The sequence below is a fragment of the Camarhynchus parvulus genome, chromosome 4 (assembly GCF_901933205.1).
Source record: "Camarhynchus parvulus chromosome 4, STF_HiC, whole genome shotgun sequence".
In the NCBI taxonomy this organism is placed as follows: domain Eukaryota; kingdom Metazoa; phylum Chordata; class Aves; order Passeriformes; family Thraupidae; genus Camarhynchus; species Camarhynchus parvulus.
Window position 1 is genome coordinate 13,660,980 of NC_044574.1, and position 27,218 is coordinate 13,688,197.

At 37.8% G+C, this 27,218-nt stretch overlaps 1 protein-coding gene across 3 annotated transcripts in view; it reads right to left on the reverse strand.

The window, feature by feature from the left end:
• The window catches only part of SLC2A9 (solute carrier family 2 member 9), a 76,258-nt gene that overhangs the window by 26,631 nt on the left and 22,409 nt on the right, over nt 1-27,218 (reverse strand). For all 3 annotated transcript variants that reach the window (XM_030947734.1, XM_030947733.1, XM_030947732.1), the window contains exons 6-9: nt 20,954-21,086; nt 12,730-12,917; nt 9,276-9,386; nt 1,169-1,270 (exon numbers count right to left, since the gene is read on the reverse strand). In XM_030947734.1, the coding sequence (XP_030803594.1) occupies nt 1,169-1,270; nt 9,276-9,386; nt 12,730-12,917; nt 20,954-21,086 (534 nt within the window). The remainder of the gene's footprint in view (nt 1-1,168; nt 1,271-9,275; nt 9,387-12,729; nt 12,918-20,953; nt 21,087-27,218) is intronic.

The window sequence follows — 27,218 nt, forward strand, 5'->3', positions numbered from 1 at the left end:
GTGAAGTAAAGCTTTATTGTGATGTACATACAGGTAAATCAAATAAAACTGCAGTGGTGTGGCACAGACCTGCCACAAACCTGACCTACTGACTCCCTTCCAACAAGAAACAAGATCTGGAAGTTAGATTAATGGTGCCACAGGAATCAAAACCAGCAGGAAAACATTTTGATGGAACACCACCCAAACCCATGCCATTGCAAATGTCAGTTTTAGTTCTCTAAAGTCCTCAGGAGCATAAACAAACCACATTATTACATAGATGGAAGCTAAACAAGAAAAAATATACAGGGCCTGAGTTTAAACTGGTTTAGTAAATAAAATATGATAATTTGAAACGTCTGGGGAATTGAGTACTAATAACATCTGATAACTTAAAACCATATCATCATTGATTGAAAGAGACCTTTAAAGCTCATCTAGTTCCAATTCCCCTGCAACGAGCAGAGACATCTTCAACCAAATCAGTTTGTTCAGGGCCTGTCCAACCTAGCCATGAATGTGTCCAGAGATGGGGCATCAACCATTTCTCTGGACAACCTGTTCCAACACTTTACCACCCTTATTGCAAAACACTTCTTCCTTATCTCGAATCTAAATTGACCCTGGTTCAGTTTAAAATTATTGCCCCTTGTCCTATCGCAAAAAGCCCTGCTAAAAAGTCTATTCCCATCTTTCTTCTAAGGCCAAATGTTCTCCAAAGGATAAGTTTTTATATTGCCTATACAAATCCCAGAAAAGTAACTTGAAAGAAACATCAAATGTGGATTTTTTTCACTAAAAAAATTCCAAATGTAAAATAAGAATGACATATAAAGCATGAAAGAAATCTCAGAGAGAGTGAATTACAAACAAAGATACACCCACAGAATATGGGTAAACTGTTTATTCAGCTATGGGTAAAACTGTCTTCATAATGGTTCATCATATGCATAAATCTTTGAGTTAAGGAGTCTGAATGTGAGAATGTGAGAAAGTTCCTATAGCTTTTTTAATGCAAAAGCTTTGGAGCAAACAGATTCATAAATTAGTATAAGAGACCTTTCCCTCTTCATGCCAAGCTGATTAAAAGGATTGGCTTGTGCAGGAATGTCGAGACAGACCAGTATCAAGCACGTTTAAAATAGGTAAATGAGAGAGTAAAAATCTACAGTGCCCCTGGTGTTACCTGTAAGGTCAGGGAGACAGTGAGCACTGCAAAGAAGACGATCATCAGCCCAAAACCTCCAAGGAGGAGAGGCCTGCGCCCAAGCCGCTCAATAACCAAGCCCTGGAAAACAAAAGGTGGCATTTGACCTTCTTGAGAAAATACTGAAAAACTTGGATCATGAAATATGTTCTCCTATTAAATATGAAGATCAAAACTCAACCATGAATTGATTTTACACTGTTCATAAGCTATGACAGTCATAATTGTGCTCACAGCTATATTTACAACATTTAACATGTCTGAAAGAACAAGTCAGTATGGCATCCTTATCTAAGACCACTGAAAAAATTGTTCATTGTTTGAATGGCTTAAAAATATGCACTAAATTTCTACAACAATGTTCTTAAAATACATAATTTTTAAATACCACTGCGTGGAAGTGAATTATAGTCTCTTGTTTTTACATTTTGACTGTTTCCTAATTTCAACAACTCTCTGAATTTAAGCCTAAGACATTTAAAATTTGAGATTTAAATATTTTTAGCATAAATTACTTCTTAATTAAACAAAAAAAATTTAATTCCTTTCTTTCATTCTCAAATATAGAATAAGCATTTAGTTTTCATTTTGGATAATTAGAGTAATTAGAATATCCAAGCAAAAGACATCAATGCAGCAGAAAATTTTGCTCAGAGAAGTGATTTTAACACCCATTTTCAATTTATATTTAACATCTGAATATAAACCACAAAATCTAAATACTTATCTTCTAGAGAAAAACACAATGAAAAATTTCTTGAAAAGTTGTGACTTGAAACTCTGCTAGTCTGACTCATTAAAATAGGCTAATACATATTTTCTCATAACAGCTGATGTACTTTTCATACTGGTAACTACTAAAATTACTAATTACACTTGGCTTTCTTATAAGAAAAATAAGAGGATTTTATGAAGATTAAAATGTACCACTTCAAATAAGTTGAAGTCAGAATCACAAAACTCTTTGCCATATCATTATTGACTGGTGACTGAATGCCATCTTCTGCACATCCTTTGAGGAAAAAAAAAAATGGGCAACTAAAATGAAATCTGGAGTAATACCCTTAATTCTGGGAAACAACACACATCACTCCACTGCCAGCAACTAAAAGAAATGTGTTAAAAAGCAAAGTACAGAGACACCCACAGATGAAATGCCTTGAGAGGCAAGTGCTTCTCCCTCAGTCTGGAGCTCACCAGTGGATTTTAGGGCAGGCTTGTCTGTCCTAAGCTCATGTTGATGTTGCACCCTGAGCTGAACTTCCTCACCAGAGATACACTCTGTGGTGCTGCAGGTCACCGAAAACAGCTCTGTGGCAAGATTTTTCATTCTTTATTTCTTTAAATGTTGAAATATATTAATTTGGCCAATTTGCACCACTTCCATAACAGAATTATGGAATTTTAAAAAGACCTGCACTGATATTAGTAGGACCTTATGAGGTCCAAATGTTTCAAAACTGCAACTGCTTCACTGTCAGAACCTCTACAATATGGTAGCTATTTCCCATTATGATTAATAAATCCATCTTGCAAACACACATGACCACACAGACACTGAACTGAAACATTAATGGCTTTGAGGGCTAAAAAATTATTTGATAGGTCTATAAGACCCATCTTCTGCAATTTCTGCAAGAAACTTCTGCAACAGATATTTCACATGTAATTTGGAGTGGATTGATTATATGTTCAGCAACAAATGTTGCACATGTAATTTGACATGCTGTGTAATTTCTCTTATTTTTTTCAATGCTGGATTGATGGTCATGATCAAGCCATCTTGGTGTTACACAGCTGGGTGTTTTGTATTAAAACAGGGTCAGGGATGATGCTTCTCTTAGAGGGAAAAAGTTCATAGATGCCTCTCATACAAAACATGGGAAAAATGTGGTATATATCTTTCGCTTGTAAAACTCAAAGCAAAAAAATTCCAATAAGGAAGGACAGTTTGGACTTGGTCTTCCTTAACAGCGAGTTTTCCTGGTGAAAGCAATGCTGGTTTTGAGGTTGTAAACAGACAACAACTTCACTTTTTAGTTATGATTATACAAATCCAAAACTTGTTCACTTGCAAAACCCACTAAGATGTTTATGACTCATAAGAAGTGGAAGATGATTCACCAGTTTCCAAGTATTTATAGTTCTGAGTGCTCTACTGCTATGTACTGGTAACTGTTACCTATTGAAGATCTATAGCAAATCAAAATATGCTGTACAGTAGAGTAAATGAAATAACAAGAAATCCAGTTCATGCTCAAGTACAGACAACAGAAGAACACCAGAACTGTTTTCTGTGATAACACCTGAGTTATGTGCCAGGCTGTGTAGGCTGATACTTGTTTCTGTGTGATCATAAACATGCATTTGTAGAAACTTATACCCAGCCATGATGGTTAGCACAGCTGAAATGACTGAAAATGTGTAAAAAATATTGCATCCAAAATTCTCATAACACAAATGTTTTGTGATAAAAAGGCAACTGATATACAAACTACATTAACAGTTCACACAACTTACTTCTGTCTGTCAGGAAACACTTGTGAATAAAGTTAAAGAAGCAAATGTCAACCTTTTCACTTGAGTCAGCTGCAGATACCAGGGCTGACATAATGAAAGCAGAGTGCATTAAAATAGATGAGACAAGCTTCCTTGGATAAAATGAATGTGCAAGCAAGTCCTGCAGTCCAAATAGCAGGTCATTGCATACTATTCCCTACTTGCATCCTGGCCCTAAATTATACTAAGCAAACCCTGTCAGGTTTTCTTGATGTCTCAGCTCTGTGAAGAAGTTTGCTCTATAAGTTAATGTCAAGAATGGCCACACTTTCTTTCTCATGTATTTTGGATAAAGGGGTGAGTAAGACTCTGTGACTAGAGTCAGACTTAACACGGCAAGTTAACACCGTGTTATTTCCATTTTAAATATCAGGATTAAAATGGATAACCTCATTTATATCACTCTATGACACAATGTGTAGTATCTTGTACCCAGGAAAAGGAGAGGAACACAGGCTGAGAATTATAAACTGGGGGTTTTTGATTCATACTTTGATGTATATCCATTAGTCTACTGTATGAATTATTAATTTTAAAACAAAAAAGGGGGTATTGTATTTAAGTACCTAAACTGGAATTTAGAGGCCTAGGATCAACTTTGACCACATAAGCACAAGACTTAAATAAATGTCTGTCTGCAAGGTTCTCACATCAATTTGCCTGTATCTGTATTAAAGCCACAAAAGGATCTTATAAACTTCTGCAGGTACCTGTCTAAAGATTACTCTCAGTAAAGCATGGAATTGATTGCTGCATTTCTAAGCTCAGTCTGAAGTATTTTGCAGTAAGGCATCCTTAATCAGCTTCACTTGGCAGTGAAATTTTCTGTTCACTAAAGATGCTCTCCATACTCGATACCTGCCAAGACCAGCACAGCCAGGACATAGCCCATGCAAGGACTTATCTTAGCCAGAAACTTTTGCCTCAGCAGCACAAAACCACTTATTTCCTTATTTCTATTCTGTCCCTTGAGTAAGCTGTAGATATTTCTGAAGCAAAACTCCTTCTAGTGATGATTCAGTTGTTAAAAGTGTTGAGCTATCAAGTTTATGCTATAAAAGCCAGACTAGATCTCAACCTTGATCTGTGACAACTTATTGTGGCTGATGCTTTATTTTCTAATTATAGTATTTGAAGGCCCTGATGCAGATCATCCTGAATAGATTGATAAAAGAATTACTCAAACCCAATGCTTTTAATCCTCAGCAGCAGGAGATACATCCTTAAAACTTCCAATTTCTGAATATATCCTACAAAAGAATTTGTACTACACAAATGCAGCCTTTACCCATTCACACCTTGGGTCTTAGGAGTGGTGTTTGGTAAGGTAGACCTTCATGATGAAACTTTTTCTTTTGGAAGGCAGTACACATGCAGTCCTCATCTACTCAAAACTCCATGTGTATTAAAACAACTACAAAGGAATAATGTCTTTACCTAAAAGCAATCCTGTTGATCACTTGCGGGCTAAGGCAGTGTGCATTAGCACAGTCTCTCTCTGCAGTCCACTCTGCAGAGAAAATATGTCCAAATGCCTCTGGCCTTTGACAAACACCATGATCTGAGATGCTGCTTGCCCAATCTCTTTTCTACTGCTGTCTCTATCTGGGCTGCTACAGACCAAGATATCACCTTCAAATTCTGGTAATCCTTGAGCAACAGCTTGTCAGGGTGAGGGGAAAAACAGGGGGAAATGCCATGTTTGTCCTATTCTTGCCCTCTCTGCCTACATCCTACTGGAAATTATGGGTATGTGAAGGCTGATTCTGAGTTGGTGTGAACAATGTCACAAGGGACTGCATTAAAAGTCTTACTAAAACTCAGATTCTAACAGAACTTCCCAGGAACCCTCGAGATTCTGGTATTTGTTGCCTCATTTTTTTCACTTGCTAAGACTGGCTGTTACTTGAACACATTCTCATCTGACAGTGCACCCAGAGTTTCAGTGGAGATGTCTTGCATCATTCTGTGGAAACCATGAAGGAAATGTGTTGGAGATGACAAAACCTATGGAAGTGTCTGGAACACCCTTTATTTAAGATGTGCCATGCCCTGAGCAGGGAATATTTCCTTCTATACTGAGATTTATTAACAATAAAAGAAACAAAGAATGAGTCAAAGAGCCATTTCTCATGGCATCCTAAAGCAGATTAGAATCATCTTGCTAAAGAAGGCTGGCTTCCCTGACTTCTGTGTGGTACTGCAAAGGATTTCCTACATTCTTTTGTGGTCTAGTACTGCAATGTATTTTAACTCATTCCAGGCTTCACACAGCTTGTCTCTGTCACAGGCTTTTAGTAACACCTTCAGGCATCATCCCATGGGAAATACTTAGGGCACAGTCTTCTCAATATAGCCACATCTAGACTCTTTCTGTGAACATTATAAGAAAACCAAATTTGGTGCCACAGATGGCAAAATTGGATGTGGGATGCTTAATTTGAATAACATTCTCTTTTATTCTAGGCTGGCTTCATGGAGGAGGGAAGGAATCTTTTCAGACATTTCCTTCTGTCTCCCCTTCCATTCACCCTGCTGCTGTGCTAAAGAAAGGCACTGGAAAATGGTTCTCTTTGCCCACTGAGAGTAAGACAACAACCAAAATTAAACTGAATTACTAAAACTTAGAAAACAGCAACAGTAATCAATCTTACTGAAGAATAACAAAATTTGTGGTATACCCTTACTTTGGAAGTTACAGAACAGACTTGAAATAAACACAGGGAATTATTTAGGTATATTCCACCCTGCTTCAAAGAATTGCATCAGGTTAGATAACTTACTGCTGTAACATGTCTATGAATAGTAAATCTACTCAGTATTTCATTCCAGAGGATAAAAAGCTTCAGAAACAAACTTAAATTAATGAGCACCCCACTAAAAAGTAATTGTCTAGCCAGTCCTCTAAATCAAATCTGTGTTAAGTACAATGGGTGGAATTCTCTATCATTAACCAAAAAATACACAGAAAATTCATATTGTCTCCCTAGAGAGAAGCCAGGGCATCAGGTATGCAATGCTATACATATTTCATGAAGTAAATTAGGAAGAGTTGGTGTAAGTGGAACCTGCAGCCAAATTATGTGAATGAAAGGAAAATTATGATGAATGTTTCATCTTTCAATGTCTTGTTTATATGGCTTTTGCTGGAAAGGAAGAGGCAAACCATGCTACAAGTGGGCATATCAAGGGATCTGAGGCAATACAGAGCTATGAAAAGGATGGAATATTAATTGTCTTTCCTCGTGAACCACATCAACATTATTATTGTTGTGCTGCTGCTACTCCAAAGAGATAAATTAAAGGGAGACTTTCAAAAATTTTCACAGTTTCAGCATTTTATCTCCTAAATATTACTTTGTTTCTCTATTTCACTATTTTCCTCTGGCATTCATGAGGGTCTCATCAATGGAGATCATCAATACCCAAGTATTCTTACTGAGGCTCAATCTCATGACCTCCTAATTTATGTATAATGATCACAGATGGTGCATGATTTCTAGTGGACATTTCCAACAGCTACTTCATTTAAGAGGACAGAAAGAATACCTCTATAACTGATTACCTTTACTGATTTATTGTGAGTAAAATCTGGTTTCTGCTAGCAAACACAACATATTAAAAAATACCAGGAAAATTGAGTTCTCTTCTTGCTTTCTTCTGTTTCTTCCCTGAATAGTATGAAAGGCAAGCACCTGGTTTAACATTTAAGGCTGAGAAAGAGATTTTTTAAAAAATGTTGAAAGGAGACATTGGGAGAGGTTGGGAGTGGGAGGAATGCTCTGTACTCAGCACTAGGCATGAAAACTCCATGGGAGTTTATTCTCAAATAAAGAAGTTGCAAAATCGTCAACTGAAAAATGAAATTCATGTTGTTGTTCCTTTAAACAACAGAAATTAAACATTTGTGAAGATCAAGGAAATAAAATTAAGGCTAAAAAGCAGTGTGTCCTGAACTGAGAAATTGGAAGGGAACAGGTGTATTGGAACATCAGCATTTCCAGAGGCACAGCAGGTAGCATTAACAGAAAAATAATTAAGAAAACCTCCTGTTGAGTACAGAAAGTTAAAACACATACCAGGAGCCAAAGCACACCCATCCACCTCATTATGTACGAAGAGTGTGCTCTGAACAAGCCCCACAAACTGACAGCAGAGAAGAAATTGAAAAATAAGAGACCCTATTTATAGAATGGCTTTAATATCATGGAATCATCTCCATGTAATTATCATCTGTTTTCACATAAAAGAGGTGTATTCTTCACCTAAATCAGTGGTAGAATTATCATTATTATTTTTCCATATATCTTAAACAAAGAACCCTGTGTGCAGTATCACAAAGAAACTGTAAGAGGTAGGCACTTTCATATTTCTCTATTTCTACCTATTAAAATGAATCATAAAATAAAAGTCTCTTTAATAAAAAAAAAAAAAAAAAGAAAACTAAAAACAAATTTGTGGAAATTCACAAAAATCAGAAAGTTGTTTGTGACCCTGTAGAGTACTTGTGTGCTAGACTACAAGAAAACATACCTGATAGCTGGATTTAGTTTAACATTTTGTAGGTCACAAGCAGTTACTCTGCCAATGAAAAGGACTCTTTTTCCAAAACCATTCTTCTGACATTTAAAAATGTTTGCTGCTGTGTTCAGTATTGTTCAAGTACAGTTGGTATAGAATATATGAAGAAAAAATTCTAACAAAGAAAGGACTTTCAGCTTGTTTGCAGCTTTCCATTCCAAAGACTTCTCCCATTGCTTCTTACCTATTGCAGTGCAAACATAAATGTGTTTCCTTTAGCAATTAATGGTGAAATCACCTACTAAAACTTGAAGTTTTCGTTTGCTCATTTAGTGTATTTTTCCCCAGTCCTTTCCCGTGCATGGATGAGTTTTTCTATTGACATCTCGCTCTACATTCAGAGCAGAGCAAAGGACCTGCTCTGGAGCTCATGGATTAGGAAAGGATGCCTGTTTGTGCAGAGTGAGGCAGCAGAATTGAACACCACATGGGACTCCCTTGTTCCAGCAGGCTGCCTTTACTGTTCCACCTCCCTGGGTGGCTGTTCCTGCCAGCCACAATGAACACCTGTAGCTGTGCTGTGCCTGAGCCTTCTCCAAACAGCACCACAGCTGCCCAGCAGGCACAGGAAAGACTCTGAGATGTGAATAAACCTCTGCCAGGTAAGGTTGTTCTACCAGGTGAACTAATTTATGAGTCACCACTAAATATACTTTGGTCCTTGCTGTTTCTGCCTTCTTCCTCTTCACACATACAGAGCACTGCAAGACACACCAACTTTTTCTGTTCCTTTTGTGGATCTAAAATTAAAGAGCATCTTAAAAAAATATTCCAAGAGAACAATTTGGTTTAGGGTTAAAATTGGAAATAATATTTTGAATTGCATTATGAACCATTACACTTAATCAACATACTATTCTTTTTATATTTTTGGCTGTATAAGAAAATAAAATCTAATTATATTAAAATATCAAGCATGCTAATGGATTTTCATAACCATACTTACAGAAAAAACAGCAGCCAGAGTCTCAACACCACCAGTACTTAGTGCAACATAAGGGATTGTTTCACGATCGATCCCAGATTCACTAAAGATGTTGTTTGTGTAGTACCAGATCTGCATCAGAGAGAGTAAAATGAGTTATTAATCATTACAGGCTGAACTACAATATATTGGTATTCAGTCCAAACATCCAATCTGCTTGAGGTGAGACTTGTTAAAACTCTGAGCACTCCCAAGTCACTGAGGGCTGAACAGGACAACAGATGTAGGGAAAGTGCAAATTCCAGGTGGATTAGGCACAACACTGCTGTAGTTCCACTTGCAGACCCAGGCAGAATTACAAACAGCTTCAACTCAATTTAGCTTAATTCACTTTAGGAGTAAATCAAAGAAACTCACTTTAAGCTTGAACAACAGGATACAAACAGGTTTCATGTGGCTTACAAAGCAGGTTTGTGTAGCTTTATGGAATACTTCAATAGCATGTAACAACAGAAGGAGAGAACAGGAAAAGAGATGTTGTGAGGCAACAAGAAGCTGCTTATTTTTTGGACAGAAGGAGTGAAGTGTTATTTCTGCTTTAACCTTACTGGAGTGTGCATATCTGCAGTCAAACCATCCCCCCAATCTCTCTTTATTATCCACAGAAAGAAAAGATACTTTTAAGATTAGAGTTGCTTGGGGAAAAGTAATATGTTGTTTTAATCATAGGCTTGAAGTAGCTCTCACAAAAGGACAGAAATACAGGTTGTATGACTTAGAGGAAGTCAGTCATGTTTAGTCATTAAAACCATATCCAGCAGTGACATATCCAGGCAGAGAATATATAGTGGCAACATTCTAAATTACCAAGTCTGGTAGTCATCAGGGTCTCATTCACATCAACTTCCCACTTAGGGAATGACCCCTTAAGAGCAGTATGTCACACAGTGTATTCCTTGATATGAAAAAGTATCACACTCACATAGTTTTGTGACTTATTTAGAACTGAGATAAAATAGTGGAGGATAAATAAGTTTATTAAGACTTATATGTATGAGGTAAATGTTAACAGAGTAAAAGAGACTAATAGGAAATAATTTATGTAAGTTTAGGTCAGACTGTCTGGTGTTTTGTTCTAATTGAAAACATTAACATGGTTGGAGCTTCACCATGATTTCTGTTCCATGTGGAAATAAACAAATGTACTGTTTTAAGCAAAACAAATTTTTATTTTAAGTAAAATCCTTAAAAAGAAGCAAGTGTTCTCAGGTACCAGCAAGATGATTACACAAATCTGCCAGTTGGCAATTTCCATGGAGAACGACCTGAGATTCTCGCCTGAAGGAATCCCAACTTTCCCATATGCCCTGTCCAGATGGCAGCTGTGGAAAAGACCAGACTGACTAACAGGACACTACAGACAAAGCAAATGAGTTAGAAGGAGCCTTCCCTGCCAGGAAAACCTGGCTGATGCTGGCTCACACCCAGCAGGTTGGTTCAGATACACTCTGGCAAACCAAGACCCAGGTTCACCAGTATCTGTCACACCTGGACCTGTCCTCTCATCTTGGAGCTTCAGATGACTTGAGCAGCATCAGCCAGGAAAGCCAAGTGTTTCAGCTATTTCTCTTGACCTCTCTCTTAATTTTCTTGGTTTTACTATTAACTGTTACTAACAACTGTTTAAATAATCCATTTCAGAACAAAATTTTTCTGTGAATAATTTTTTTTTCATGTTTGGTGACATTGTATGAAAGGAGAAACAGAGTAATAATAAAAAAGGAAGGCTTGAAATAGTCAATGCAACACACAGGTTCCCTGACAAAGACAGTTTTTCTGAGGCATATTTTCAGAAAGTGGCCATCCAATGACACTTTTAAGTAACTCTGGCATCCATTTTGGACTGGAGATGCCTGACTGTCTACCCACACCCTCACTGAAGCCATGAGAGTGTGGCTTTGTTCTGCCACAGAATACTGGACAATTTCCATCAACTAATAAGTATCCTCAAACTCACAAAACTCTTCCATTTCCCCAGAAAATTTAGCTGTGATCTTTTCTTATAGGCAATGTGCTCCATTATTTGAATAGTCTGTTTACTACTATAAGTGTCATTTTTTTCTCCCTTACGTGTTTATAAATCTTAAGAAAACTGGATGACAAGATAATTCTGGGGTTTTTTTCTTCAAATATTTATCCACAATGAGGAATAAAACAACCTGCCATTAACACTGAAATCCTACCATTAGAAGAAAACACCACCTATACAAACATTATCATCGTTTACCCCACAGGATGAAAAAACTCTTTTAATTCCCTCCTAGTATTTTGCAAAAAGCTTTTAGATACCAGAGTTCCAATTGCATTAATCTTTTAAACAGTCTTAGGCAAATTACTTTTATTTGGAGTCTTAAAGCTACAGAGATACCTGAGATAAGCCTGAGCTAATATTCATAGATACAAAAGCACATAGATTTATTAGCCCTGGGGGGAAAATCTAGCTGGAGTGTGATGCAGAGCACAGTGAGAGTTCCTTGCAGCAGTGAGAATATTGCTTTTCATATATATAAGCAAGTAATGCCTTTTAACTATGACAAAAAACCCTTTCCCTTTGAGATGTTTCATGAGAATATTTGTTTTGTGCAGCATAAAGCATCTAAGCCAGATGCCACAAGCTGCAGCAAGGATAGTTCTGACTGGAATATGAAGAACACACTTTCCACAGTGTAAGGGGTGTAAACACCTGGCAGAGGTTGCCCAGGAGGGTTATGGACTCTTGACCCTTGAATATGTTTAAAACACAACTGCACAAGGCCCTCAGTAGCCTGAGACAACCCTGAAGTCATTCCTGCTCTAACCAAGGGCTTGGACCAGGTGGAGGGATCTTCTGACCTAAACGGTCCTGTGACCTTCTCATATGGGCTCAGATAGGTGGCGAAGGAGACCTCTGATATCCATTAGCCGCAGACATATTAATGCCCAATAGGATTCACTGTTTGATGTCTTCTCCTCTTTTGCTTCACTTTCCAAGACAGGAATACTGAAGCAACAAAAAAATCAAATATGCAGTGTAATCTTTTAAAATCACTTATAGGAAGTTTTGATGACTTCTGTAAGTACTGAACTGAATGAATCCAAGCTGAAATGTCTACTGAAAAAACTCTGAATAAGCATGGGGCATATTCAGAAACAGAGAATCTGAGTATCAGATGTGAAAGCTGCATCTTCATCCTTTGCTGATCTTTCCTACCTTTCCATGTATTCCTTCAAAGTTAACACAACACGGCTTTCCTCAAAGTTTTTTTGTTTTACAAGCCCCCAGGCAATACAGATCTCTGTGGATCTTCCCACACACTGCTCTCACAGAGTCACTGCTAAAGGCCATTCACAGAGGTTGGTAAATAATGTAATCCAAACCTCGTTATAAGGGAAAGGGGCTCCCAGGAGGTGCCATGGCCTGAGGCAGGACACTTACAGCATTCAGCCCACAGAGCTGGTAGCAGCCCATGGTGACGACCACGGTCAGGATCTGCCATCGCACCGCGCGCATCCTCAGCAGCTGAACAACCGACACCAGCTTGGTGTTCCTCTGGGCCCGAGACTCTGCCAAAACTTCCTCCATCTCCTGAGACACATCATCTTTCCCAAGGAATTTCTGAAATGCTGCAAAGAGAGGACATGTACTTTAGGCCAGACACTTGGCACTGCGTGCATTTATAACTGTCTTGCTTCTTTAAAATGGAAATGTTTGGCACAAACAGGAGGCATACATGGGCTACAACTCAATTATTCTCCTGCCAACAATATTATTCTGCTCTGGATGTGATCTGGTTCATCCCTGCTATTGGGCTCAAAAACTGCAACAAAACCATAAATTGTCTCCCTACAAGATCTCTCTTGTGTTTCATATATAATACAGCCTAAGGCCCCGTGAAGAGTGAAAACCCTGTGTGACTTGAAAATATTTATTACCAAAGCATCTCTGAACATTATTTGACTTGACTACTTTTGCAGCCTAACAGTATAGCTGGCTTCATTGCTGGAGATAGAGTGGATAGAGAAGTAGTAAGACGTAAAAATGCATATAAGTCTGGTAAACCAAGAAAAGGCAGACATTGGAAAGGAATAGCTACTACTCTTCATATTACCTCTTGTTTTTACTAGCATATAGACAAGAATTCACTTTGTCAAGGTAATTAATACTAGAAATAATTACCCAAAGCAGTTCAAGACTTTATATTTGTCAATGCTGGAGTCATGGGAACAAATTTACATGGCCAATGTAAGCAAGCAACCAACCTCATCTCCCCAGAAACATACCACACCATTTAATATTGCACACTGATAGCTTCCTGAAATATCTTTCCACTGTGAATAATACAGCTTTTACACCTCACACCTCCCCCAAGATAGAGATACTTCCAACTGGATGTGATGTATCTCCACCAACCTTGTTTGACTGATGCTGTCTATGCAGTCATAGATACTTCTGTCTCAATCTAATGAACATACCCCAGGGGTTGGCATTTTAAGAGATGTTTAAAATGCTCATCATCTCAGAGTCGCTGCAGAGAAACAATGACATTACAAACACCCCTGCAAAAGGGCTTTGTGACCCAGTAGGATGCCAACATTCAAAACAATCCTTTACACAGCAGGTCACTTAAAATTGTCATTTTTATTTAATGAATAAGTTCAGTTAGTTCACATAAGAGCAAAACCATTTTTTCTTATCCACAGCTTCGCATAACACTGTCTATAAACAAGTGACCACATATTTTGGTATGTTTACACACCTTTGGATCATAAAAAGCACTTTGATGGTCAAGAAAACTAAAGATACTGACTAGTCATGGTTAATACATCCAGACTTTATTTAGATTTTCAAGTTACAAAATTTTATCTTTACCCAGGTGAAAAGGGCAATTTGTGGCATTTCATTGTTGTGAGGGATAGGTCACACAAATGAACTGGTGGCCTCCCAGAGCATCCCTGTCTGATACTTTGGTGAATGCACAAGGCTGTGCCTTCTGCTGGCCTGGCACAGGGAACTAACTTGAGCTCTGGGCCAAGCTTTTCTGAGGCACTCAGCACTTCTAATGCATTTTAATGGGGCCCACCTGATTCTGCTTAACAGAGATGATGATTTTTTTTAAGGGATGAACCACCTCTGGGTGTTGAGTCAATTCATAACATTCATATATTCTGATAACCAGTTTCTCTCTTGTGAGAGGAGAGGTCAGAATTTTTAAATCTCTCAGTAAAAGCACTTTCACTTATCTTTTCACACAGGCTGTACAATCAGAAATGAATGAACAAATTGAGACCTCAGAACTAAAATTAAGCTGCTTAGTTTGTCCTTGGTTATTGCCCATTTTTTAATAAATAACACTCATTGTAACGAGTATGATCTATTTAAAGACAGTGATAAGAAATGTAAAATTAGAACAATGTGTGCCTACAGTATGTTTAAGTCAATGTCTTGTGCTGAAATTACACTTTCCTCAGTGCTATTAGAATGTCGATCGAGAAAAATTCAGGTAAAGATGAGAACAACCAGACATATATCACCATAGTCTTCCATGGAAGGATTCTCTCAGATTTTTAAACATCTGGTGTAATATAGGTCAGTACACAGTTTTCTTTATTTTTCCTGTCCTTAAAATCCTCAGCATTACTTTAGGTCACACAAGTCAAAAATATAGGTGCAATCAAGTAAAAAGATAGCAATCTCTCTTTTTTGCACGAGGGGGTTTGCTGTATTTCTAGAGGGATGAGGAACTAAAAAACTGCAATTACCAAAATTGTCAAGTACAAGGCAGGAAAAACATAGACATGCAATTTCTTTTCTTTCCTTCATGGCATTAAGTAAAAAGATGTAAATGCCACTAGGCAACGGTGATGGATATTAAAATTACCAACAAGTCAAGAAATACTAAGAAATTATTATGCTATCCATGCACAGTTTTGAATAGACATCACCCAACCTTCTTGGAAAAACATTTTCCTGCTACTCAACATCTTTAATTTTCTTCCATTACCAGCTTTTCAGTACCATAAGAATCACAATTTTATATAAATAATGTGGAAATAAATTCTGCATTAGCAGAGAGATAGGGAAACTCAAGTCTCTCAATGTGTGATGTTCAATTTATTAGTTTTACAGTCTAAACCCTGGCATTGCTGGCACTGAGAAGCACAGAAGTCGTTCCTCTCCTCACTGCAATGACTCATTTCCCTCCGTGACTGGCTGCTTCTCTCTGTAGGGAAGCTTTATTTTCATGTAACACTTAAAACATTTAAGGAGTTGCAGTTCAAGAAACTTTTAAAACTCTCCAGATTCCTATTTAATTCCCTTGGATCAGAAGATTTTAGAAGCTCAGCCTCCAAAAGCTGGAATACTGGCTTCATAAACAGGAAAAGAACTGGATGGTTCCAGTTGGGGGAAAGAAGTCAGGAAACCCTTCCATTTACTCCACCAGTTTTTATTCATCTCACCTTAGTGAAGATGAAGCACCTGAAAGAGCTTCAAAGATCAGAAAAAAGTCAGTTGGTACCATCTCTAAAACCAATCAGGCCTTTAAATTAACTGAAGATGGGCACTCAACATCTCAGCAACAGAGGGAATTACTAATTCTTTTTCCACTATAGTACTTCCAGGACTTGGCAAAGAAAGCAGTTATTATCAACAGAATTAGCATGTGAACTTTGAGAAGAAATTTTAAAAGATCAAAGTGCTATTGAGTGGTTTACAGTATAAAGCCAGCACCAGGCAAAGGGGGGCAGAAAAAGAGAGAAGTGGTCAAAGTTTGTTTGGGCTTATTCTTTGAAAAGAAATGGACAAAAACTAAAATAAGCTGTGGGAGTATTATTGCCATCTGTTTCCCATGGACACATTCACTTCCCTGATGATCAATGATATTAAATCCAGTGTCACACTGTCTCACACAGGTTTGTCTAAGTTCTGCTTAAACAACATCTTATTTGGCCACTGTTGAAGATAGATAGCAGAAGTTTCCCTATAATAACTCCATGTTAACACAGAAATAATTCACAAAATGAACTAACAGTTATTTCATATAAAATAATTTATTAGAGTACTGAATATCCAGAAGAATAACTCAGGTATATCTTCCTAGAAGAGATATAAGTACAATAATGCTATTTAAATCTAGAAAAATATAGATTATCTGCTAGCATGCAGCATAGCAAAATTTAAGAAAAAAAATCTCAGGAAATATAACTATAGGCAAATGACTTCGGGCTTTTCCCATATGTCACCTCCCTCTTCTTCTAAGTAAAGAACACACAGATCTTTTTTGAGTTATTATCCAGTTAAGGATTACATCTTTACCTGTTTCTGTGTGTGGTTTTACACACATCAATAGGCCTGTTCAGGTTCACCTGAAACTAGCCAATATGTACAGGTAAAACACAACATATACATGCCACCCTAAAATAACACAAGAGTTGGTAAAGAGAGTTGTATTAAAGGCCAAATGACCTAATATCCTTTCTAAAAGACAGGAGGCTTAAGAAAAGTTTAAAAACAAATCAGACACACCACAATCACTACAGCTTTTGGCAGGTAAAATCTGATATAAAGCCATCACCATAAGCCAGCAAGTGTAATAGTCATGGCTGTCTCTTCCTTTCCAGTAAGAATAGTTTGTAATCCTTACAGAAATACAAAACCCACAGAGAAACAAAAATAAATCATATATGTGCTTGTTGTCAGTCGTAACAACTATTTTTAATCACTGGATTTGCAGCAACTTGTTCCTGCTGTTAAAGTTTGGGTTTAACACCTCTCCAGTCCATGTGGGCCCCCTGAAGGGCTTTGTAAAAAATTGGCTGCCTGCTTTTTAAAATCAGGACTGGCCTTGCTCTTTTGTCACATGAAAAGATATCAACTCTAATCCACATTTCTAAAAATTTAAATCTATGCTTCTCATTATACCTCTTGTAATGCTTCTTTCATAACCATGGGACTTTTAATGTATGACTGAACATACTGGATGAACAGATTTTGTATGTCACCAACAGATGTTGCTGTGACATTTCATCCAAGCTGTCTGACCCTTAAGACAAAACAATATTCTTTCCTCTGGCTAGCTGGGATACCAGCTGAATTATTGATTTACATGACCTGCTGCTGTGGCTACATAGAAAATGCAAGATTCCTCCCTGTAACAGTGCACTTCAAAAAAGACACGTCAACTCTCCAACTGCAAGTGTTAATAACCCATGTTTTTAGTTATAACAAATGTTCCATTTTATCACTACTACTGATTTTATTTATTTTACGTCATTGTGATACTCACAGATCAGGGGTGCACTTGGCATGCAACTAATAGACAGCCAGTGTGAAATCCCTGTCTTAACTGTCCTAGAACTTGGATGGTAAACTAATGTAATTGTAGCAGCAAGTTTTTCTTTTTCTTCCTGTTTCTCTCCCTGTCACTTTTCATTTCCCCAATCTCCTTCCAGAGTCCTTCCCTTCAACCACTTGAATACCCATTTCTCCTCTGCTGTTTGGCCTTGATAAAGAAGAAGGATCACACCAGCTAAATGCTAGGCAATTTCTTCCCTTCTATTCTTATCAGATGAGAAGAATATTAGTTATGGGACCTGGGAGAGTAGCTAGAGTGGTTCTGCCCTTGCTTCATTACCAGATTTTGCTTCTTGAGCAAGGCAGGTTTACAGACTATGCTGTTGTTCCAGTGGACTGTTCTCTCCCCAAAACACGTGGATCAGTTCTCCTACACTCAGCAGTGAGACAGGAATACGAGAGATAGTTCAGACCCTTTGGGTCTCAGGGAGCAGGGTATAGGTTGGTGACATGCAGGAAGACGAGCCAAGCTCATCTGTCAGGGCTGCTTTTGGCAGCAGAGAGCAGCAAGTCAGACACGGCGTCCGCGTCGGCTCAGCCGCGCACAGCGCGCACCGCCCACATGGCTGGACGGGTGATGACAAATGATAAGATATGTAAAGCCCTTGCTAATGGGGCTTGGGAGACCTCATTCGTCTGAAGCATCGCTGCCCCTGTGCCACAAAGAATAGCTTCTCTCATGGTGGTGCGGCTTAGGCTTGCACACGATGCCTCCCTAACCCTCTACCCTCATCCCTTCATTTTTTCATTGTTCACACAACACATTTTGGTCCTTCCCCTTCTCTGTCTCTCATTTGCCCCTTAAGATATCTTCCAGAAAAGAAGTTGATGCCACTTGTATTTCGGTAGTTAAAGACTGGTTGTCTCCTGAGACAGAGAAGAAAAGGAGGAGATGAAAGCAGGGGCAAAACTTTGTGGAAACTCAATGACCTAAATTATCTCACTGGATATTATTGCTCTATAACAATTAGGAAGATTAATGTTGTCGGCTCCATTTTAGGAGCTTTGACATACATGCATACTTTGGAGTATTTAATAAAGACTAACATAGTCATCTGCTTTAAATACAGCAGACCTTTTGCAAATAATAGTTTTATATTTCTCTGACAAGGTATAATCCACAGTGAAATATATATTTGCATGAATAGCCTTGATCCATTAAGGGAAAGAAAAGGGATTTAGTCAGTAGAAAGAGTTGCAATTTTCCAATATTAATATGCAGATTTAAGCTAAGAGGCAAATAATTTAAAAGCATTACTGTAGTCATAACTAAAATGAAGAATTCTGCTTTGTCATTATATGACTTATAAGCAGAAGGGCATTTTAATAAATCACAACTCCTCCAGTCTCCTTAATACTTAGACTTTTCCTCCCCCATTTCTGCTGATAATGCGAATATCCAGATGATTTGTCTCGATTGTTGATTCAGGCTCCTATTTTTTGAATTCCACTGTAGACCACGTTCAAAATGAGTTACACTGTGTATTCCAACATACCTCAGAACAGAGTATTTTCTTTTAGAATAAAATCCAAAAGCATATATTCATATGCAGTTCCTTTGAAAAGCTTTTTATATCAGTTGTCTCTTTTTTCTCTGAGTCCTTAGGGTGGCTCATGAAAGCCATCTTCTTTTAATCCTTAAACCAGCGGCTAAAGCTCATTTCCCCAGGCAACTGCTCTCCTGATGCCTTCTACTCCAAAACCTACCTCCAATGCCTCTGGATTAGATTTCAAATTATTTTCAGAACATGTATGCTGAAAACATCCCAGAGTGCAGTTGGCACAATATCAGCAACAATAAATGCTGTGAATTTCAAGGCAGGTGGTGTTATTTTGCTGCAATGTTTTAAAATTTTTAAACTCTACCTATGAGAGGTCCAGTGTCACTGTCAGTGCTGAGATGTCCAGGTCCTGTAGCAAGATTTTCAATGGTTCCTCATAGCAAGTGTAGCATTATGCAATTGCATTGCAGATGCAGACTCTTTGCCAGCCATAGCTCTGGAAATATATCTACAGTTTTATCAGGCAGAAACGAGCCAGTTTAAAGCTGGCACCCAAAAGCCAAATTTCTTCCCTGCCCAGCCATGGTGCTGCAGAAGTTTCCACACAAGAGCCAACGTGAGCTGGGTTCTGCACCCCTGCTGGGTGCTCTGAGCACAGCTGGCAGGGCAGCCCTTTCCTTGGAAAAGCTGCTCTCTGCCTCCTCAAAACTCTGCTGACTCCTTAAGAAAACTTTCCAAAACCTTGTTGCTTTTGTTCTCCTTTTTATTTTTAAGCACTGAACTGTATCTCTGAGTGTCTGAGGCTCCAACCTTTATAGAATTCTTCATTCAACACCAAATTGAGACAACATGGGAATCTCTTCATCAGTATGTTACTGCTTTTTCAGAGGGCTCTTCAGAACAAAAAAAGCCAATTTTTAGTTTCAAAATAGAAGAAGCTGGATAGAGTTGCATTAATTTCATGCTAAAAGATTATTAAATTTATATTTCAGGTGTTGATACACACTTCACAAGTAATTTTGCAAGCAACTAGTTCATGACTAAAAATGTTAAGGGTCATATTCAAAGAAGTTTGTAAGAATAATTTGTAAAGCACTTATGTTTGGTATTTTGGTATTATAATCAGACTCCTTTTTTACAGACTCCTGTTTTTTATATGTTGCTATAATAAGCCAAACCAAATTTTTTAACACTATCTCACCTGTATTGGGACCATAATAAATTTACTGGGGTGGAGAATGCAGCAACTGTGATCACGCAAGCAAATAGTTTTAGACCTGGAACCTGAAGTAAAGACAAAATATTCTGTGCCTGTGAAGCTGAAGTAATATGGAAGCGCTGGAATTTTTCAGTTAAACAGATGTATGGGGTTTTTATTAGACCAACAAAGGTTATTGAGTTACAGAACACAGCAAATACTGGGGAAAAAAAGCAGCAACAGAATCTGTGTTTTTATTAGGCAAAGTGCAAAGACTGTAGATAAGGGAGAGTGATGATGATTGAAACCACCTTTTACTTTCCCTGCACAGAGTGGCTGGCACACAACAGCAGGATGATTTGGTTAGTTCTCTATCACCATATGTAATGTTATATAAGTTACCTTGCTAGAGAATTTAATTAATAAAAACTTCAAAGCTACAGCTATATTTACGCATACAGAGACAAACGAAAAAGTGAGAAAAATTATTGTCAAGAGATTCTCTCCTATGAAATTATTCTGCTTCTAGTGTGGTATCAGAATCAGGTGTCTCCAGCCTAAATCCCTACAATAAACAACCTTTGTTGCAAAAAGGAACAAATCCTACCTTTTTCTGCCTTGCTCCTGTTATGCTTTTCGAGTAGGAGGTACCGAGGGCTTTCGGGAAGAAAAGGCAGAATCACAACTTGTATCAATGATGGAACAATGATCGCTCCAAATAAGAAAGGCCACCGAGATTCCTGCAAATGGATGCAAACATGAGTCAGTAATACTCTCCCAAAGTGACACTTGGAAGAAAAATAGCTTTGATAGGAAACACTGTAATTTTTCATCATTCAAAGTATTGTGTCCACCACCAGAGGGACGTGTTCCTCTCAAGCTTAGTAAGTGGTTTGAGCACTTCCCATTGTCAGTTTTTATTTTACATTCTTTCACTTCAGCAAAGCCTAAAGCACGATGTTCTGCATGGTATGGGATGTAATCCATGCCTCAAATCTAAAACAGGGCCCAAGATAACCAACCAAATAACTGCCAGAAATAATGGGTGGGGTATCTCCTAATCAAACTTTTCACTTGCTATTTTAGGTGAGAGGGGTGTTTTTAAAAAATTCTCCTGGGATGGGAAAACAACTAGAGAAAGTGTTTTTTCCAACAATTTAAAGCTTGAGGTAATTGGTCACCCTAAGAGCCTGCATTATCATGAAGGCTTCAAGACCCTATTTCTTCATTCCTTTTTTCTCTTTTTTTTCCCACTTGAGTGGAAAACTTTTTCTAATGTAGGTGAACCAAAAGTGATTAATACTGTTTATGGACAACAAGCTTGTATTTTATTTTAAAAACTAGAAAACTAAGATCCAGTCTTTAAAACCAGTCAATAATCACATACTCAAAGTGGGTACTGGTTTGTAAAGAATGACTTAGGAAAACAGGCAGTATAACTTGTCACCTTCATTCCACATCTGCCTAGAATAATTTCCTGTGATATAAAACTCTTTGCTATGTACCATATAAAAAAATTATAGGGTGTCATAATTTTTGACAATACCACCAGATAAAAATGTTATTCTTGATCAGCCCAACATATTTTCTGAAGGTTTTTTTCCACCATGTCAAGGACGCTTCTTAAAGGGAAAAAAAGTATTTTTTGTATACTCTTATTATCAGCATTCTATCCACATACAGAGACTTCCATGGAATAAACTTACACTCCTTTTAAAGTCTCCTCTAGTGTATAGGAGACTTTATAAGTTGGTCACATTTATCTCAAATAACTCTTCTTGAAAACATTATTTTGAAAAAGTTATGAACAAGACTCTGAACTTACCCTTCACAACAAATAGCAAACACCACTACTATAATGAAAAACCCTTTATTTTTGCCACATAACACACTGAGTTTCCTTTATTTCCTCTATTTAAGATTTCTGTTTTACTTTTTATCATGCTAGGTTCTAAAACCTTAAGGTAAACTCATAAATACTCATAAATGCTCATAAATATGCTCCCACTTGCCATTTTGGCATGAATTGATCAGAAAGTCACTGAAGCCAGTGGAAACTTCCCCATCCATTTCAAACTATTTCATGCCTATTCAACATTATGGAATGCGTGCTCTACTTGCTTTTCTCCTCATTTACATTATACAAGCTAAACTCCTTCCTCCCACTACAGAAAAGAAATAGTAGGACTAATATAAGTTTAAAGGAGTCATTAAAATTGCTGGAAATCAGGTGGAACTAGACCCTCTAAAGAGAACTAAGAGAAGCAGACAAAAGGAGGGTTTCACGACCTCTTTAAGAAGGAACAGAATAGGACATATACAGGGACAGTGCTCAGAAGCAGTAATAAGCTAAAGGCAAAAGACAGTGTAGGTGACTGAGAAGACACTTAAAAAACCTCAATTGTCAGCAGTAAGGAGAAGCACACAGGCACTGCTGGGAGAAATGAAAACAACTACATCCCATATTATTTCAGGGAAAATTTAAAAGAGCATGAAATGTTTTAATTACAGGGGACCTGATTTCATCACCCGCTCAGATTTGGTACAAATAACATGTCAAGATGGTAAAATTTTCATTTTAAACTGTCACATTACGGATATTTGCTTAGGCTGGAGCATGAAAAACCTGGCTTTGATGTATTTACAAAAGACAGTTAAACAGTAGAGCAAGTTTGACAGCCACAGACTCATTCAAAGGTTGATGGAATAAAGTGCAAAGCTGCAGAGACAGAAGATTGGGTGGAAGGGAGGGAGATAAAGCATGGCATGGATTTACCAGCTGCAAATGAAACAAGGTTATGGTGTACTGAAATACAGCAAAGAAAATGTTGCCATGTCAGAAAGTCATCAGCTAAAATGCAGAAAATGAAACTTATTGTAGCTATCAAAAGGTGGAAAAGAAAGTGGCATGGGGAAATGTCAACAAGCACTGCTGACAGCTGAACTATCCCTATCAAACTCAATAATCTATTTAAACACCAGTTACATTTAGTATTCTCAGCAATTAGGAAGATTTTGATGGAATGTGAAGACACTCTCAACACAGACCAGGTAAACAATATACACATAAATAAATTTTAAAGTGAGAACAGAATTGTTAACAAGGTCATGCAACAGAGGTTGGGAAGAAGTGCTGTAGTGCCCTGGACATGGGCACCCATTGTTTGAAAGATTTAGTGTGGCCAATTAAATATATCCCAGAATGAGATGGATAACAGGAGTAAGGAAATATGCAACTGTGACAGGCTTCAGTCTCTTTGCTTCTCTCTAAATAATTTCACAGAAACAGAGAAACAGAATGGTTTGGAAGGGACTTCTAAGATCATCTTGTTCCAGTACCCTGTCGTAGGCAGGGACACCTTCTACTATCCCAGGTTCCTCAGAGACCCATCCAGCCTGGCCTTGAACACTTCCAGGGCTGGACCATCCACAGTTTCTCTGGGCAGCCTGGTCCAGTGTCTCACCCCTCTCATAGTGAAGGATTTCTTCCTAGCACCTGTGCTAAACCTGTCCTCTTTTAGTTTAATAAATAGATTTAAATAATCTCTTTATCTATTTATTTTAAAAGCATAATCTGGACATATCTGGACATATAATCCGGACAATCTCCCATTCCCAACTCAGCCATTACTGCACAGTCAGGGCCCTCATGTGCTCTCTGCCCAGAGTTTGGGTTTCTGTGCTGTGGAGATCCCCACTGAGCATCCTGACCCCAGCTGCTCCCAGGCAAGCTGCCCCCATCCTGTCTCCTGTCCATTCCAGAGCCAAGGGAAATGCCAATACCCCAAACACCTTCTCCTAGGCTCAGGCTGGACATGGGGCAGCACAGGGCACTCCCCAGCCCTGCTCTGCATCCCTGTGCAGCCACCATGCTGCCTCACAGGACTGTCAAGGGCTTGGCTACCTCTAATGCTTGAAACGAGCAGGAGATGGTATCAAAATAAATATTCTTTTCCCCTTTTTAGCACACAGTGTGCAGAATGATCTGTGATCTCTCAGTAAGCAAGTCAGTTTACCAGTCACTATTAAATAGTCACCATTTAAGTATTTATTCTGGAATTAATTCCTTGGGGATGGGGTTGTGATGAGTTTACTACAGTGATGATCAACTTATAAACAGAAATGACCTTTTTGTACAATTTTCTTGTGTAAAACATTTTATCCATTTTGTATGTGGGGAACAAAGAGACAAAAGCCTTTGGCATCCAATGCAAGATACTGAAAATATCCAGGAAATAGTGATTTGGTAGTCTCTTATTTTTCATTTCCTATAAAAAGCAGGAACACTTTTAAAATTTTAATTTTGGAAAGTATAATCACACACACAGACAGAAATAATTACATCTAGTCTAATTTTTAGATGCCCTGGAGCATATTGCCTCAGCCTCCTGCTGCAGCTACAGGAAGATGCAGGTCTCTGTGATATTCTGTGTCACGTTTGCCAGTCTCACCGGGACACCTAAGGTACCATAGGGCTTCAAGATGATACTATCTGCTCATATTCAAGCAATTGAATTTTGTCCTTTCTTGTACAGACTTGGCACAAAAAATGCATATCAGAAATATTCCATTTGGCCCAAAAAAAAAAAATGTATCCCTGCTCAGAACAGACTGGGAAAATTTACTTAGGCATGCAAAGCCCAGAATACTGCACAAGTTCAGCATTTCTCTGTTAACCTGCTACCACACCACATAAAACACTCCTAAAAGTAAAGGACAACCACGCTGGCCTGGGGCCAAGGACTGAAAAAGCACTGAGATGAAACTAATTTCTTAGCTTTAGAACTATCTTCTCTTCCTTTAGTCAAGGCTGTGGCACAGTGGTGATGATCATGTGGCAGCTGAGAAAAGAGAACTTCTGCATCTCAGGTTTCAAAGAAGCTGCTCAAGTAAGGTGCAAAACAACTTCCTTCCTCTTACCCTCTTTGTACCACTCAAACACTGCTCTACAATCTCCTCTGGCTGCAGAGGATGCTAATCTCACAGTTATATCCCTGCTGGACACAATTTTCTCTTTGCATGACCATTTCTGTAACCCAATTTGTCAAAATATATTTCAATAACAGAGTTACAAATTGCTTACCTTCCTGTTTAAAACAGAGGGAACTCAGATAATATGTGAATTTCACCTCTGTTCTGTACCCAGATGCTTAATTTTACAGGTCACTACTACAGCTATAACTCTGACAAGAAGATTACTCAGGTATCAATATCTTCCCAGGTAATAATCAGTACAGAAAATCACAGACTTAAGGCTGTACAAGTCTGATGCAAAATTCACAGAAATCAGCAGGAGATTTTTGTTACTGAGTAAATGGCCTTTGGATAAGAACAGCTTTGAAAGTGTCTGGTGTCTGAGTCCCATGATTTTCTCTTCACTAGATGGCATGTTAGATCATGGATGTATTGAGAGGGAGAATTACAAGAATTACTGTTACAAGTTCCCCAGATGGTTTTTTGTCCAGCTTATTATTGGAGTAACAGCTAACTTTTTACTGCACACTTATATGGCATAATTTGTCCCCATTTATTCATCTCCAAGAGAAGCAAAAATTTCAGAGAAAAGCAATGGGAAATGGGAAGCTTTCACATGTGATTATTATCAGCAGCCAGTATATATATTTGAGCTTATTTAGGAAGAAATATTAGAGGTATGCTGGAGCTAGGCAAAATCTCTGACAGAACTTCCTTTCAGTGATGCATTTAGAGTCAGGTTAGCATCCATAAATAACAAAATATAAAAATAGTAAATTAAAATAATTGAGGAGGATAAGACTCGGCTTTTTAAACATGAGAAGATACTATCATTCTGATGCCCTTGGGTACTTCAGATGTCCCTGTGGGACTGGCAGATGCAGCACATAGAACTCCAGAGACCTGCATCCTTTGGGGACTGTAGTGGGAGATGAAGAGAAATGCTTCAGGGCATCTAGAAATTGCATTAGATGCAAATGTTTTCTATTTGATTATATTTTGCCAAACTGAAGTTAAGTTAGACTAAGGTATATTAAGGTTAAGATAAAAACAAACATAAAAACACCCAAAGCACATTTGCTGTTTTAAAAACAATGGAAGTTATTGAATATTTCATCTTAACATTTTTTAATGACAAAAAATCTGGTTTGGATTTTAAAAAAATCAAAACCCAATTAATTTTAACTTGACATTTACTTCAAATTTTTAAAAAATCCCTCAAAATGCTAATCAATAATATACCTCCCATTTTTTTTCTTTTGCCAGTAGTTTCAAAAGCAAAGGCACTCAAGAGTAGAAAACACACCCTCCTACTCAATATGATGACTGCATGCTATCCTACAGTGCTTGACCAACCTACCATGACATTAATACCTAATTTGTACAGGATAAATTTACATATTAGGACATGAATTTGCAATAATAGTTAGTTTTACAATGTATAATAGAAACTAAAACTGAAATGTTAATCTTGAAATTTAAGAATCTTCAAAAAATGTTTAAGTGGTGATAATCTCCCCAGTGTGAGAAACACACTTGGAAGGAAGTCACAAGTCAAATTTAGATTTGTTGCTTAATAATGGATTTGTAAGTATTATCAAATACTCAAGCACTAAGGAAACAGGAAAATCTGAAATGTTCACTTGCTTCTAAACATTTGCAGCCGAGTCCAACTTACACAGGGTAAGATGAGTTTTACAGACAGACACTATTTGTTATTAGGTCAGCTACAGTAAGTGAAAAAACTCACCTCTTTAAGTCTGATAAAGTAGCAGAAAGTCATATTTTAAATATCAGTATAAACAAATGCTCTAAGTTTAGTTACATGTGTTAACTATGTTCCAGTGGATAAGGAGAACATTATAAGCAACTGCTATCAGCCTCCATGGTGTTTTGAT